This window comes from Onychomys torridus, chromosome 11 (genome assembly GCF_903995425.1).
Source record: "Onychomys torridus chromosome 11, mOncTor1.1, whole genome shotgun sequence".
NCBI lineage: Eukaryota > Metazoa > Chordata > Mammalia > Rodentia > Cricetidae > Onychomys > Onychomys torridus.
This window is the reverse complement of record NC_050453.1, coordinates 50,111,345-50,126,745: the sequence shown is the minus strand read 5'-3', so window position 1 is coordinate 50,126,745 and position 15,401 is coordinate 50,111,345. Positions and strand designations below refer to the sequence as shown.

Below are 15,401 nucleotides of genomic sequence, written 5' to 3'. Positions count from 1 at the left end.
TAGTGCCTGCATATTATGATCAATATTTTATGTTTAGGGATTGATATTTTTATCAACATGTAATGTTTTTTTTTGTAATTTTCTTTGTCATGAGTGATGTTTGTGTGGTAGCATAGCCATTTTTGCTTTATTTTGATTAGAAAAAAATGTACATCTTTCTCAATCCTTTAATTTTCAGTTTGCCTAATGGCTATTTGAAATGAATTTTTTGTAGGCAGTATATATCCAAGCCATCCTATCAGTTTTTAATGTATTGAGATCATTTTTATCAAATATAATTGACATAAAATTACATATAAAATGCATTATACATTTAATATAATTAGTGTGGTTTAATTCTGTCCTTCAGATTTTTTTGTTAATTTTTTTGTTTTTCTATTTTCTGTTTCCTGCCAGTTATTACTCAGACATTTTTATAGAATTCTGTTTCTTTTTATCTATAGCATTTTTTGTTGTTGTTGTATATTCTGGATATTTTTAGTGATTTCTTATCAGTCTATTTGTGTCAGCATTCTACCAGTTAAGACAGTAAGGTGAAAATCTTTCCTTCCTTTACGTACTTTGGCTGTCCAAAGCATGTGAACACCATTGCTATGTGTAACGCCTCTGTGAGTACTTTAGGGGAGCATCAGCTGTAGAATGTTTTGCTTTCATCATGAAACAGCTTAGAAAACTTAAAGCCGAGATGCATGTACTATGTGGAGGAGCTGTTTCTACTTTTCCTGTTCTGTCTTGCTGATGTTCCAGGATTCCTTCTATTACCATCTTTGTTCTGTGTAGAAAACCTCCTTTGGCTTTTCTTTTTGGTTGGGTTCCCTGCCAGCATATTCCATTTTCTTCCTCCTTAGTTTCTTTAGAGATATCTTAGTTTTTCTCTTTCATTTTGGGAGTCTTATGAGATACAGAATACTTAATTGAGCCAGGTGGTGGTGGTGCACGCCTTTAATCCCAGCACCCAGGAGGCAGAGGCAGGTGGACCTCTGTGAGTTCGAGGCCAGCCTGGTCTACAGAGTGAGTTCTAGGACAGCCAGGGGTATACAAAGAAACTCTGTCTTGAAAAACAAAACAAAACAGAATGCTTAATTGATGGTCTTTTCGGTGTTTGGAGAGTGTTAGACTCCTGTGGACTGCCTGATCTGGTTCCTGATGCTTCTTCTCAGGAGTTTTATCTTCATGTTTAGTTTTCTTCAGAGGTGTGGCTATGCTGTTCTTGTGTTGATTTCTGTAGGCTTTTCCTCTTCAATTTAGGTATTTGTATTTTGTCAAACTCAGGAAGTTTTCGGCTATCCTTTCTTGGGAAGTTTAAAATTCGCTCTGTTCCTTCTTCCTGGCCTTCAAGCACTCAAATATTGGATCACTCATTTAGTCCCATGGGTTCCTGCGGCTTTTGTTCTTCTCCCGGGGCTGCTTGCTTGCTTGCTAACACTGCCCCACCCTTCCCTTTTTTTAGATAAGTCTTCCTATGCAATCCTGGTTGTCCTGGAACTCTCTATGTAGACCAGGCTGGCCTCAAACTCACAGATTTGTCAGCATCTGCTAGGATTACAGGCATGCATCACCACACCCAGCCCAAGGATGTTTTCTTATTTTGTGTGTTTATCTTGGTATGTTTTTCCTTCTCCATTTACTGATTCTTTCGCCTTGCTCTCTGTTCTGCTGTTGAGCCCATCTATTGACAGTTGAGGTTTTTGCCTTGGTTATTATATAAATCAGTTGTAAAATTCCTATTTGGTTCTCTAAAAATAGGTTGATTTTTGTTGCTCTGTGGTTGCTAATTGAGTGGTTTCACAATGACTTCTAAGGTCTCTGTCAGAAGATGCTGATGTCTGTCACTTCATAATGAAGTAGCTTTTTACTCAGGTTGACAGTTTGTTTCATGGTTTTCAAATGCGTTGAATAGTTATCTACTAGAACCTGAATATTTTGATTATTATAATGAGATTCTGGATCTTATTTCAGTTTTATTTCTTTTACTCAACACTGCTCTGGCAGGGTAAATTGGGATTGCTACCTCATTAATGTCAGATAGGAGCAGAACTTCCTATTCCCCACCTGGCTTCTGTTGACCCCTGAGGAAGAAAGAGGTTCTCTCTTAACTGCTGGGCAGTAGTGGAGTGCTGACTACCACCAGGACTTCCAGTGATCCTCTGGCTGGGGGAGGTATGGCTTCCTTGTTAGTGCTCCCTGCACACCTGGACTAATGCTGAAGGGGGAGGGGCTTCTCTGCTGTTAGCTGATAGTGACAGTTCTGGTTTCCACTCAGGCTCTGATCTGCAAATGGGGTTTTCTTATCACTTGCAAACAGGCATCTCATCATAACTTAGTGGTTTTTGGATATGGTATGGGGACTGTTGTCTAAAAGCATCGTGTCCTCTCAGCTTTTGGCCTTTTCTTTGATTGGAGAGCAGACTTTCACTGGGTCTTTTTTGTCTGTGCTTGTTGTCATGAGTTAGGTGTCATGTTTTTTGTGTTGTTGCTTCAGGTCTGGGCTATGTAAGGCCGACAGAAAACTAGGAGAATTCTCTGTCTTGTCATTTTGGAGGCAGTGTTCATTAGCTTATCTGCCTTCTCTCTGCCTTTGATTTTCCGTTTTCTTTCTTGAAGGTAAATCAATGCAAATGTGGCCTTATATTTTTATAGTATGCTGTTATCTTGATGAAGTGTCTTTTATATGTTAGAGATAATTTCTAATATAATATTCTTAAGGTAGTTCTTACTGCCATGAGCTTTTTATCAGTTTCAGTGTAATGAGTTTACAATGGGATATAATTTTATTGAAATAACAAATATTTCATATTTACTTGTAAGTTATAAATAAAAACTTGAAATATATTAACTAGCATTAGACACTACATCATGAATTGTAAGGAACTGTGTAGTATTATCAGTACAATCTAACAAATGTAAAGTCTTGGTGTAATTCTTTTTTCTGAGATTTAAGTAATAATTGTCCTATCTCTTACAAGGAGGAATGATGAAGACATGTTTTTCAAATGTTTTACCTGAAATTCATAGTAGTATAGAACATTTAAAAATATTTGCAATTGATGAAATTTAGATAATCTTTTGCTGCATTATACTCTTTCATATACAAAACTTTATTAAAATGCCAATTTTTATTGTTAGCTAGCCTAGTGATAATTTCATTTACCCCACTATGTAGTAAATACAGTGTATCTTAATACTAATTATTTTATAATTTTTATTACATTATACATTTTTTTTTGTAGGTATAGTGAAGGTGAAATTCGATTTAATTTAATGGCCATTGTATCTGACAGAAAAATGGTATATGAACAGAAGATAGCCGAGTTACAAAGACAACTTGCAGAGGTTTGTGTCATATATTACAATAAAGTATTTTATTTTATTTATTATTTATTTATTTATTTATTTATTTATTTATTTATTTATTTATTTTTTGAGCTGAGGACCAAACCCAGGGCCTACGCTTGCTAGGCAAGCGCTCTACCACTGAGCTAAATCCTCAGCCCCACAATGAAGTATTTTAATACAAATGATTTTATAATTTTTATTACATTATACATTTTTTTTTGTATGTGTAGTGAAGTTGAAATTTGATATAATATATATCCTTGGTAGTGTGTATCTGGGAGGATTGCTGGGGGGGGATATGTGTGGAAGCTGGAGGGGAATATCTAATATCCCATCACAGTGCATTTTTTTTTTTTTTTTTTTTTTTTTTTTTGTGGTAAGTCTCTCACTAAACTTGGAGGTAGGCCAGTGGCCAGCAAGTTGCAAAGACTTTCCTATCTTTGCCCCTGTAGCACCAGTGTTAGAGGCGTGTGTGTGGCCATTCCTGGCTTTTTCTGGGTGCTGGTGTATATGAAATCAGGCAATCATGCTTTAGCAAGAAGCACTGTTGCCCATTGAGGCTTCTTTGCATTCCCTATGGCCTTTAAGTGTACAATTTTAGCATAGGTATTATATTTTCTTAGGGAAAAATAACTTTGAGTTTCCTTTTCAAAATAGGTTTAATCAAGTGTTTAATCTAGATTAGAGATCTAGGGAAGATATTCTGAATTCATGCCACTAAGTTTTAGTTACTAGCTTTTCCAATTGGTATTTTTTCCCTGTTAATGTAGCATGAAGATTGTAGTCTAAAATATTATCATTAGAATTAAATTTACATAACTTAAAACAAAGACTAACAGGAGGTGAATGTTAGCATTGAATTATTTTAGCTATTTTCTCTATTTCATTATCTAATTAGAGTATATTTCTGTAGGAGTTAATTGAATATATTTAAATGTACATGTAATCTTTACTAATCTTAATGATTACCTTTTTACTGCTATAAATATTATTGGAAAAGAGAGCTAATGGTAGAGAAAGTCTTTTAAAAGTCCTTTGATCCCATCTTAAGACAGTTTAAGCAGATTTATTTTGTAATTTAATAGATTGTAACAATATAGTATATTACAATATTGGTAGCAGATGAAAAAGTCATATGTTATTATACAACATAGAAATATGGAAGGTGTATTTAGGGCTTTTATTCTTTCATTTTTTTTTTCTTATTGGATATTCGTGCCAACATTAAGTTGAAATTTGAAAGTAATTCTAGATCTTAATCATTTAAATGTAGTCAGGACTTAAGCCACAGTCATTAGGGTGCTGTTTCTTTTTCTTTTCACTAAGGAGGAACCCATGGATACAGACCAGGGTGGTACTGTGTTAAGTGCTATTCAGTCAGAAGTTGCCAGAAACCAGATGCTTATTGAAGAAGAAGTACAAAAGTTAAAGAGATATAAGGTACGTTTTTAAGAATGGGCTACTTTAACACTTTCGAAAATTTTGAGATGAAGGTATGTTGAGTGATTGCTTATCTGGCATCTGAAAAAGTTTCACTTTTTAAATACTATTATGAACAGATTTTTACCCTGTAAGATATCTCTGTTCACTGTGCCTACTGTTCTTCCTGATGTCTAGGACATCCTATCTGTGATCATGGGACACACAGGACCTCTTGTCTATAGGCTTTGAGAACGTCTGTGCTGTGTAGTGTGACTAGCGTCAGGCCCTCCTTGTACAGTGCCTGATCAGTACTTGCTGTCATTTTTGCAAAAGTTAATTAATTTATGTATTTTGAGACAGCCTCAAATGTAGCCCTGGCTGTATATGCTGTATAGTACTATATATTGTATATTCATATACTATGTATAGAGTATGCTAGCCTTGAACCAGTGGTGATCCTCCTGCCTCTGCCTTCGAAAGTGCTGGGATTACGGACACATGCCACTACAGACTAGCTGAAAATCATGTTTAAAAAGCACTAGGTGCTTGCCTGATTGCTAATTGTAGGCCTTTTTCAGGTTAAGAAGTACAGTTTTTGTTTCTAATGGAAGTAAATTCATATTAATATCTGTTTAGTATTTAAAAGGCTTTCTACTTAATGCATAAAATTGTATTTCTTAGTATGAAAATTTTGATTTCTCTGAACTTTACTCATTTGCTTCATGCATAGTAATAATAATACTTAAAATTTTTTAAATTAATTTGTTGCTGGGCAGTGGTGGTGCACGCCTGTAATCCCAGCACTCGGGAGGCAGAGGCAGGCGGATTTCTGTGAGTTCGAGGCCAGCCTGGTCTACGGAGCGAGATCCAGGAAAGGTGCAAAGCTACACAGAGAAACCCTGTCTCGAAAAACAAAAAAAAAAAAAACCAAAAAAACAAAACTAATTTGTTAGTGTACAAAATAATGGATCTCATTATGCTGTTTTCATATACATGTGCCGGTACTGTTAATTGAAGCTTTTTTCCTTATAGTCTCTTTGATTCCTTATTATATATCCCATTTTATTTTATTTATTTTTTTAAAGGTTTATTTATTCATTATGTATACATTTTTCTGTCTGCATGTGTCCTTGCAGGCCAGAAGAGGGCACCAGATCTCACTGTAGATGGCTGTAAGCCACACCATGTAGTTGCTGGGAATTGAATGCATGACCTCTGGAAGAGTAGTCTTAACTGGAAGAGTGCATTTAACTGCTGAGCCATCTCTCCAGCCTCTAAATATCCCATTTCAAATGTATATCCAAATCACTATGCCTTAAAATTACTTGAAATTTTTGTCTCTTGATTTTTGCTTTAAAATTCTTAGTTTTTAAGAATCCTTATTTAATTTTGTTTAGTTACCAAAACACTTATCGTAATTCTCGATTCTCCTTCACTCACAGTCTGTTTAGTAGGTGGAGAGTGGGAGGCGGGAACTTAAGTGCTGCATGCCTAGGTCATGTGTGTTTTCACGTGGAACTTGAAGGCAAGGATTGTGTTTTTGTTGTGGTTTTTGCTCGCTTGTGTCAGCACAGTGTCACATTATATTGAACAGCCAATGAATGACTTAATGTCACATTGTATTGAACAGCCAATGAATGACTTAATGTCACATTGTATTGAACAGCCAATGAATGACTTAATGTCACATTGTATTGAGCAGCCAATGAATGACTTAATGTCACATTGTATTGAACAGCCAATGAATGACTTAATGTCACATTGTATTGAACAGCCAATGAATGACTTATTGTCACATTGTATTGAACAGCCAATGAATGACTAATGTCACATTGTGTCGAACAGCCAATGAATGACTTAATGTCACATTGTGTCGAACAGCCAATGAATGACTTAATGTCACATTGTATTGAGCAGCCAATGAATGACTTAATGTCACATTGTATTAAACAGCCAATGAATGACTTATTGTCACATTGTATTGAGCAGCCAATGAATGACTTATTGTCACATTGTATTGAACAGCCAATGAATGACTTAATGTCACATTGTATTGAACAGCCAATGAATGACTTAATGTCACATTGTATTGAACAGCCAATGAATGACTTAAAGAGTAGGAAAATGAAAGGACGGTAACTGAATCCAAGTAGGATTGTTTCAGATGAGGGGTGGGCAGGCTCCCAGAGTACTTTACGCACAAAAAAGAAAGGGCTAGGTTTTATGGGAACAGGAAAGTAAGAGCTGGTAACTTAGCCATTATTTTCCATGTCACATAATACTAAAAGGTGCACAAACTACCTATGACTTAATTGTAAGAACCTGTAACAAATCACACCTAGTTTAAAAGAAATTATAAATTCAGATTTATATGAGAAAATGTTAAAATGACTTACGAATGACAGAGGCTTTAACTATAGGAGAGGAGCAGTCAATTGAACATCTAGTTGGAATGCATAATAATTCAGTGGTCATGAAAGGCTAGAAGCACATAATTTTGAAGACTGTTTACTTGCTTTTCAATGAAACACGAATACTTTTTCCCCTCTGCCTTCACTGATAAAAAACAATCCCCAAGAAATTTGTTGATCTTCAAAAACTAAAGCTCTCGTTTGGCTGGGCTTTAGTAGTTGTGTAACAGTAGCAGGGGTGTGAATTTATCTTACAGACCTTCTTAAGTTTGCTTCACAGCTTGTTTTTTATAAATATCCTTGGAATGGGCTTTTTTTTTTTTTTTTTTTTTCCCTTACAGTGCAGATTGTCTAGAATGGACTGTTTAAAAAAAAAAAGAAAGAAAGAAAAAAAAAAAAAACTTTGCTAAGCTAAGGGAAAGCAGCTGTGCCTAGGAAATGTTGTTACATGTTTTGTTGTACAATCTTTATTATCAGGAACCAAATCTCGTTTCTCATACTGTTTATGAGAACAGAAGATTTTAAGTTGGATGCAAAAGGATAACATAATCAGATGATGTGTTTTATTTTCAGATTGAAAATATCAGAAGGAAGCATAACTATCTGCCTTTCATTATGGAACTGTTAAAGACCTTAGCAGAGCACCAGCAGTTAATTCCACTTGTAGAAAAGGTATGTATCTCATTGATGACTGTTGAAATTCAGATTAGACTCCACACACATTGTTTTGAGCATGGATGGAGATAAAGTTCCTGAAGCTATTGTACTTTTATTCTTTTGCATAGTGTTTTGCATTCTTAGAGAAGTAGTGTAGCCTAATACTTTACCACAAAAACAAAGTATTTCCCCACTACTTTAGCATTCTGTAATTCTTAATGTCTGCAATCTGGGTTGTTCTGTGTTAAAACATCATTCCTTTCTTTAAAAAAAAACAACAACAAATTTTCAGTGTTAATAACTGAAATAATGGACTTTTTTGGCTAATTTTGTAAAATTTTGCATTGATACAATAGAATTTAGAACTAGAATGGACATTGATGGGGGACAAAAGAATAATTTGGCTAGCTAATAGGTTTTCTCAGTCCTAATCTATCCGTCCTCTGAGGGATAACTAAATAAATAAGTGGAAAATTCTGATTTATTTTTTAGTGTTAGGCATTTAATAAAATATTTGTGGAATAAATGAAGTACAGTTAAATTGTTTGTAAGTTTATATTGTAAATCAGCTTTTCTGAAAATGACCATCTCTGGATGCTCTTTAAATTACATGTTACCTGGCCCCCTCCCCAGATATTCTCACGTAGGGGAAGGAATCTTTAATAAGTTCCCCAAGTGATTCTAATGCAACTGATCTGTGTACCACATTTTGAGAAACACTTTGAGAAGACACTACTAGGCAAATAAAAATTTGGACCATTAATTTAAAGACAAGAATACATGGTAGGTATATTTTTCTTATTGATTTTAAAGTGTACAAAGCAAAGATACATTTTGTCCCAGATTACTTCATATTATAAATTTCAAATAATACTGATATTTTAATTCATAATATATTTGTGTTTACCTTATTACCTGAAACATACAACCCATTTTTTAGAATTAAACGCAAACTTATTGTAGAAGACTAATAACTTTTCTTTTCTACATAGGCTTTTCTGTTCATGTTCCTTGCTGAGATACAAAACTGATTTTAAAACTTTTATTAATAATTTATACCCTATGGTCATCAGAATTGTTTGTTAACAGGATATCTAGATATAGTAGTCTTTGGAACACCATGAACTGTTTATGTTTTGAAAACACTAAGTAGAGTTAGGTGTGGTGATACATGCCTGTAATTCTAGTGCTTTGGAGGTGGAGGCAAGTAGATTCAATGGTCAAGGTTGTCCTGAACAAAATTTCTCACTGGGAAACTATGGACAGATTATCGCTTTATGCAATGTAAATTTTATTTAAGGTTTGTTTTCAAATCTAGTATTTTTGTATAGATTAGGAAAATAATTTGTGTGATTTAAAAAAAATTTTTTTTCCATGACAGTGTATTCCCCAGATTTAGAGAACATCTTTGCATTAGAACCATAGTTACTTAGTTCACATTTTGTTTTGGACACAAGGTGGCAGTATGTGAATATATAATATTAGTGTAACATCAGCTCTGTTGCTCTTTCTGTTTGCATATTTTTCAAGGAAAGTAGTTATCAACTGTCTAGTTTACCTATTTTTCAGAAGTTTTTAGTTAGCAATACTATGTAAGCAATGCATATATTCTTTCTACATATATAGTGCTAACTGCTAGGTTTTGAGGATATTCAGATTCAACATTTGGTTGAATTGTTTTAAATTGTTCATCTCATTTGTCTAGCTGTACTTACATTCTAGGTATTTTGCTATGATATATAAATTTACTCAACCAACTTGTGGCATGGTTTAGGGAAGGGTGAAATAATTATAGTATGCTGAGTAGTATCATGAGATTAATATCAACACAGAGTCATGCTAAAAAATTTGGAAAAGCAGAGTAGCTTTCATGATACTTGTTAATCATAATACTTCCAAGAAAATTACCTATAGAATCTAGAAGTGAATTTGGGTTTGGAATGTATGGAATTTAGTTTGTTGGTTGCCCCCACACCCCCAGCCACCGTTTAAGGAAAAATAGCTATTAGAGTGTGCAAGGGAGTAGGAAGAACAAGACGGAAAGATGTGTACTTTAAGTAGTGGTGCTCAATGCGAAGCAGGGACGCTGTCTACAGCCTATTGGGAAAGCCGTTGGGGCAGCCATCTTTTCATTCCATTGAATAATGAGCAATGCATGTGACTATAATGACATGGACTAAAATTTTATGGTTTTGTTATATGAGAGTTTTGTACATTGCTCAGAAGGTAACCTACAACCTGTAGTTGTAAAACTTATTGTACCCTATACCGATTCTATTCCTTGAAGCATAAAATTAGCTAGATTAAGATTCTGTTTGTGAATCTTCTGTTTATTCAGGTATATTTACAGTACTTAAAAATTTTTTTTTCAGCATATGTGTGTATATGTATTTCAGCATATAGATGTATAATTCTAAATCATTGTCAATTCTAACTTTTAAAATTTCTAGTATCGGGGCTGGAGAGATGGCTCAGAGGTTAAGAGTACTGACTGCTCTTCCAGAGGTCTTGAGTTTAATTCCCAGCAACCACATGGTGGCTCACAACCATCTGTAATGAGATCTGGTGCCCTCTTCTGGCCTGCAGGGATACATGCAGACAGAACACTATGTACATAATAAATAAATAAATCTTAAAAAAAAAAAAAAAGCAAAATCCCTAAAACTTTTTCCTGTCCCTTAAATAAAGAAGTAAAACAATGAGCACAGTATTTTTGTTAATTTTAGCAAACATTGTGTAAACTGTATTCAGAGACTAAAAGCAAAATAGATACTTTTTTTCACATTATACCTAAAATTGAATTGTGTTTTCATTATTTGAAAGTAGGAAGCTTTCCTGGGGATAGTGTTGCATGTCTGCAATTTTAACACCCATGAAACCTAAGCAGGAGGATTGTGAGCTGTACAGCCATCTTAGGCTAAGAGGTGAAACTGTCTCAAGTATAAATAAGACAAAATCTTTAAAAAAAAATGAAATTTTGTATAGAACAAGGTATACATACATCTTAAATTCCAAATTATGTCTACTGATTAAAAAGCTCATATAGCAACTAATTTACCTATTTTCGTGCAGTAGTTAGAATTTAAATAATGCCTATATTCTATACATACATATTTTTTAATAATAATTTGCTCTAGGTTTTGTATGGTTTGTCTTGATTTTGTGTGTGTGTGTGTGTGTGTGTGTGTGTGTGTGTGTGTGTGTGTGTTCAGCCCACCGAGGGCTTCTCACTGGCTAAGTAAGCACCCTACCCCTATTTTTATCTAACCTCAGTCTCCGAGTAGCTGAGATTATAGGCCTGTACCACCACACACATTAGGGCTAGTGCAGAGCTCTCAGTTTTTCATACTGCTGCTTAATAGTTACTTGATATGTAATAACAAGTTACAATTGTTCTGTTTTTTAATTGTATAATACAGAATTCTAATTTACTGGTTCTTTGCAAAGAGCAGCAGAAGTGGTGTCCCCTGAGACTTGTTAGAGTTGTAGAACCTCAAGCAGTGTGGGTCCTGAGTCATCACTCTCCATTTGAATAGGGGACGGTTGGTGTATATGAGGACAAGTGCCCTTGACCTCTATTGAAACTCTCTATTTGTTAATTGTGTGGCTTTGGTCAACTTTGGTAATGTCTGTGAGCTTTGGTTTCTTTACCTACTAAAGGACAAATAGAATTACTGTGTTTAAGCTGTATAATTATGAGGTTCAAATGACATCATGTGGAAAAAAACATTTAGGTTGAATAAACTTATTGATACCACTGATATATATTCTTTTACTGATATTTTATTAAGCTTACTAAAACTATATTAAATTCATTTAGTCCAATGTAACAAAAGTGTAGAGAATTTTTTAGACCTAGTTTGAGTAAGAAATGGACAAGTATGTACCTTTGGAATTGTTATGATTGAGTTTGACTTTATAGAATGAGAACATTTTAATTATTACAATTAGTACATTTCATCTTCTGTAAACCAAAGATGATTATCTCTACTGAGGGTAAATAACTTTAGAATTCAACAAAAATTGTTACAAGTCTCAAGTTATAAACTGCCATATTCTCAGTATCTCAGGACACACTCAGAAATCTCAATATTTGTTTGCTTATTTATTCATTTATACCTATCCTTTCTATGTTGCCAGGTTGGTCTCTTGTATCACCCTCCCAAGTAGCTAGGACTACAGTCTACCACACAACTCTATTAGTGTGGACTGTACATAAGCCTTATTCCTTGAGAATACATTCATTGAATGCATTTTATTTTAATACGATCTAAAACAATCTTTGAGGAATTTGTAATATGTTATCTTTAATTTTTAGGCAAAAGAAAAACAGAATGCAAAAAAAGCTCAGGAAACTAAGTGAAGAGGATATTTGGACCTGTGTGCACTGTGCTGCACTTATTTTCGTGGAGACCATTCAATATTAAGGGAATGTGAACAACATCCTGATTGACTCAGTGCACGTTTGGCATAGTACCAGTCTGTCTTGTCCTTTATGCATGGATTCAAAACTTTTTTCCTACCTGCATCATGTGCATGTAGTGCATATTAAATAAAAGTGGAATAAAAAGTGCTGGCCAAATTCTATTATTTGATATTGAATCTGAGAGCCCTTGGTACTCTGGAATAAAACTACAGTAACGAACCTGGAAAATAGACAAGTGATGTTTTTTATCTGTAGTTGTTCTGATTAATACTTTATTTGTCGGCTTAAATATCCAATTTTAAAATGCCAGATTTTACTTAAACTGGGTCATCTGTTTCTAATTATTTATGGTAAAAATAATCAGTATTTTTGTTTTGATATGTGTTTTGCAGATCTTAAAATTGAATTTTATCTCACACTAATTTGATTTTTTAAGGCCAGTAATTTGGAAAGAATACAATACAATTTCTGATGATTTACATTGCTATCTGTAAAGAAGACAATAAACATCCCAATTTTATTTTAGCAAACTTTCTTCAGTTGTTTGGGGTTATTTGTTTATATATTATAGGATTATTCTAGGAAGGTCTGAATATTTTGCTTCAGAACAAAACTGGAGGTTAGAAAATGTCATTTTGAAGAGTTCAGAGTTACTCTCAAGTTTTCAAGATCTTGTTCTGTGCATTCATTGAGAATTAAAGGTTTGTTAATTTAAATGATCTGATTCTTTAAAAGATTGCAATGGTTCTAGAGTATTTGTCTATGCCCATTTGAACATACATCCTGCAGTTTCTAGGAGCCATGTATGTGATTTCACATTGGATATAAAGACTCCACACTAGATCTTCGTCTTTCAAAAGTTGTTTCTATTTTTTTTTTCAAATTAAACTTTTTTTTTTTAAAAAAAGATTTATTTACTGTGTATACAGTGTTCTGCCTGCACGTATGCCTGCATGCCAGAAGAGGGCACCAGATCTCATTATAGATGGTTGTGAGCCACTATGTGGGTGCTTGGATTTGAACTTAGGACCTCTAGGAAAGCAGCCAGTGTCTTTAAGCTCTGAGCCATCTCTCCAGCCCTCACCCCAATTAAACTTTAAAGGAAATTTTCAGCATGAAAAAATTATTCATTCAAGCACACTTTTAAAATCTATATGTGACTTCTAATCTATATGTGACATTTTATTTTTAATTTAATTTAATTTTTTAAAAATTTATTTATTTATTATGTATACAGTGCACATATCCCTGGAGGCCAGAAGAGGGCACCAGATCTCATTACAGATGGTTGTGAGCCACCATGTGGTTGCTGGGAATTGAACTCAGGACCTTTGGAAGAGCAAGCAGTGCTCTTAACCTCTGAGCCATCTCTCCAGCACTCTATATGTGGCATTTTAATGTAAAATAATGTAATTTATTTTATTAGGTAAATTGTGAACATATTTTCCAGCTTCGGCTTTGATTCAGATTTAATTTATTTAAATTAGCATACAAAGTGGTAGTTTATATTTTGGCATTTTCATATATCATTTACTTTTTGACTTTCCTTCTCTTTGCTCATTCTTGTATTTTTTTAACATAACATGTATTTGACCTACCCACCTTCCTCAAAAGCAGTTCTATCTGCTTGTGGGCCCTTTGCAATTTCATGATTACCCACATTTTAAAGAATACGATCTGGTGAGAGAAAAAAAAACATGTGTCATGCATCTTTTGAGTCACCCACTTAGTAACTTCTTTTGCAGATTCTGTACTTTTGTTTTTCTCTATAGATGAATAAATTTGTTATGAATAAGATTGTTATGTACAGAACCACATTTTTTTAATTTTTAATTAATTTATTTTTTGGTTTTTCGAGACAGTGTTTCTCTGTGTAGTTTTGGTGTCTGTCCTGGAGCTCACTCTATAGACCAGGCTGGCCTCGAACTCACAGAGATCTGCCTGACTCTGCCTCCTGAGTGCTGGGATTAAAGGTGTGCACCACCACCGCCTGGCTCAGAACCACATTTTAATTAGCCATTCACTTGGTTCCGTTTCTTTGCTATTATGAATAAAGCTGCAATAAACATGAGTATCTCTGGGATGTAGAGTCCTTTGAGAGTAGATATCCAGGAGTGCCGTAGCTGGGCTACGTTGGTAGTTCTCGTTTGGTTTGGTTTGGTTTTGGAGAAGCCTCCACACTGACTTCCTTAGGGGCTGCACTTGTATGTACTCCCAACAGCAGTAGTTCACCTTCACCCCAGCAGCACACCAGCTATGTCCTCAGTCTGTCATCCTTTGTTTTCTTGGTGACAACACTTCTCCAGAAATGAATTTGAGCTTACTCACAGACCTACATATAATAGCTAGAAAGCACAAAGGGTTTTTTGTTTTTGCAAAATCATACATGAATATCTTAGTGACTTGAGGAAGGCCACAGGTTTCTTAAGTCACAGAAAGCAATAACCGTAAAAGACCCTAAATTAGAGTATACTAAAACTAAAAACTTGTCACCGTCACCCTGAGATGTAGTTAAGAGGAGCTAGTATCAAATGACATTTTAAATGTAATTTTAGAAACTATTAATAGGCATACAATCTTATTGATCTAATTCTGCTAAAATGTGCTAAGAATAGTCATAGTTTAAGAATAGCATATCTGTCTCACAATTGTGAATGTGGGGGCACTTCATGGCTATTTCTGCTTGTGAATAAAGAAGTCATTGTTTTCGTCCTATATGTTTTGATTTAAAAATGGAGCTCATGGGTAGAGAAAATGGGAGAGTGAACAACAAATCAGATACATGTTAGTTAGGTGGACACAGTTTTGGAAGGAGTCATTTAAAGACACTCAGTGAATTTTGCCTTTTCTGAAATCTCATTTCACCACTTGGTAGAGAAAGGCATGAACATTCTGTCTTACAGTTCTGAGGGGTGTGCTTCTGCTGTTGTAAACACAGAAGACTTGCCCACAACTGCAGACTCCCTCCTCTCACCTCATGTTTAGTTTCCCAGAAACTGCCCTTTGTCCGGCAGAGAGCAGAAGCTTGGCTGTGCTGCTGGAGTAGACGGATGTTTGTTTCTGGAATTGTGGGGCACGGTACTCCTTTAGGTGTGTAATGAATAATGAATTGTGCTGTTGGATTCAGAGTAATACCTTCAGTTAGTCTC

General features: G+C 34.7%; 1 protein-coding gene across 5 annotated transcripts in view; it reads left to right on the top strand.

The window, feature by feature from the left end:
• Uchl5 (ubiquitin C-terminal hydrolase L5) overlaps nt 1-12,787 on the top strand; it is a 32,784-nt gene extending 19,997 nt beyond the window's left edge. Inside the window, exons 8-12 of one of the 5 annotated variants that reach the window (XR_004946210.1) lie at nt 3,231-3,333; nt 4,663-4,776; nt 7,743-7,841; nt 8,460-8,609; nt 12,145-12,787. Coding sequence is in view for 3 of the 5 variants with exons in the window: in XM_036202645.1 (XP_036058538.1) it covers nt 3,231-3,333; nt 4,663-4,776; nt 7,743-7,841; nt 12,145-12,189 (361 nt within the window). In the remaining 2 variants the exon portion in view is untranslated. Of the gene's footprint in view, nt 1-3,230; nt 3,334-4,662; nt 4,777-7,742; nt 7,842-8,459; nt 8,611-12,144 lie in introns of those variants that run through there. The other 4 variants (XR_004946211.1, XM_036202646.1, XM_036202645.1 and 1 more) reach the window with 4 other exon arrangements.
• Nucleotides 12,788-15,401: the final 2,614 nt, after the last annotated feature.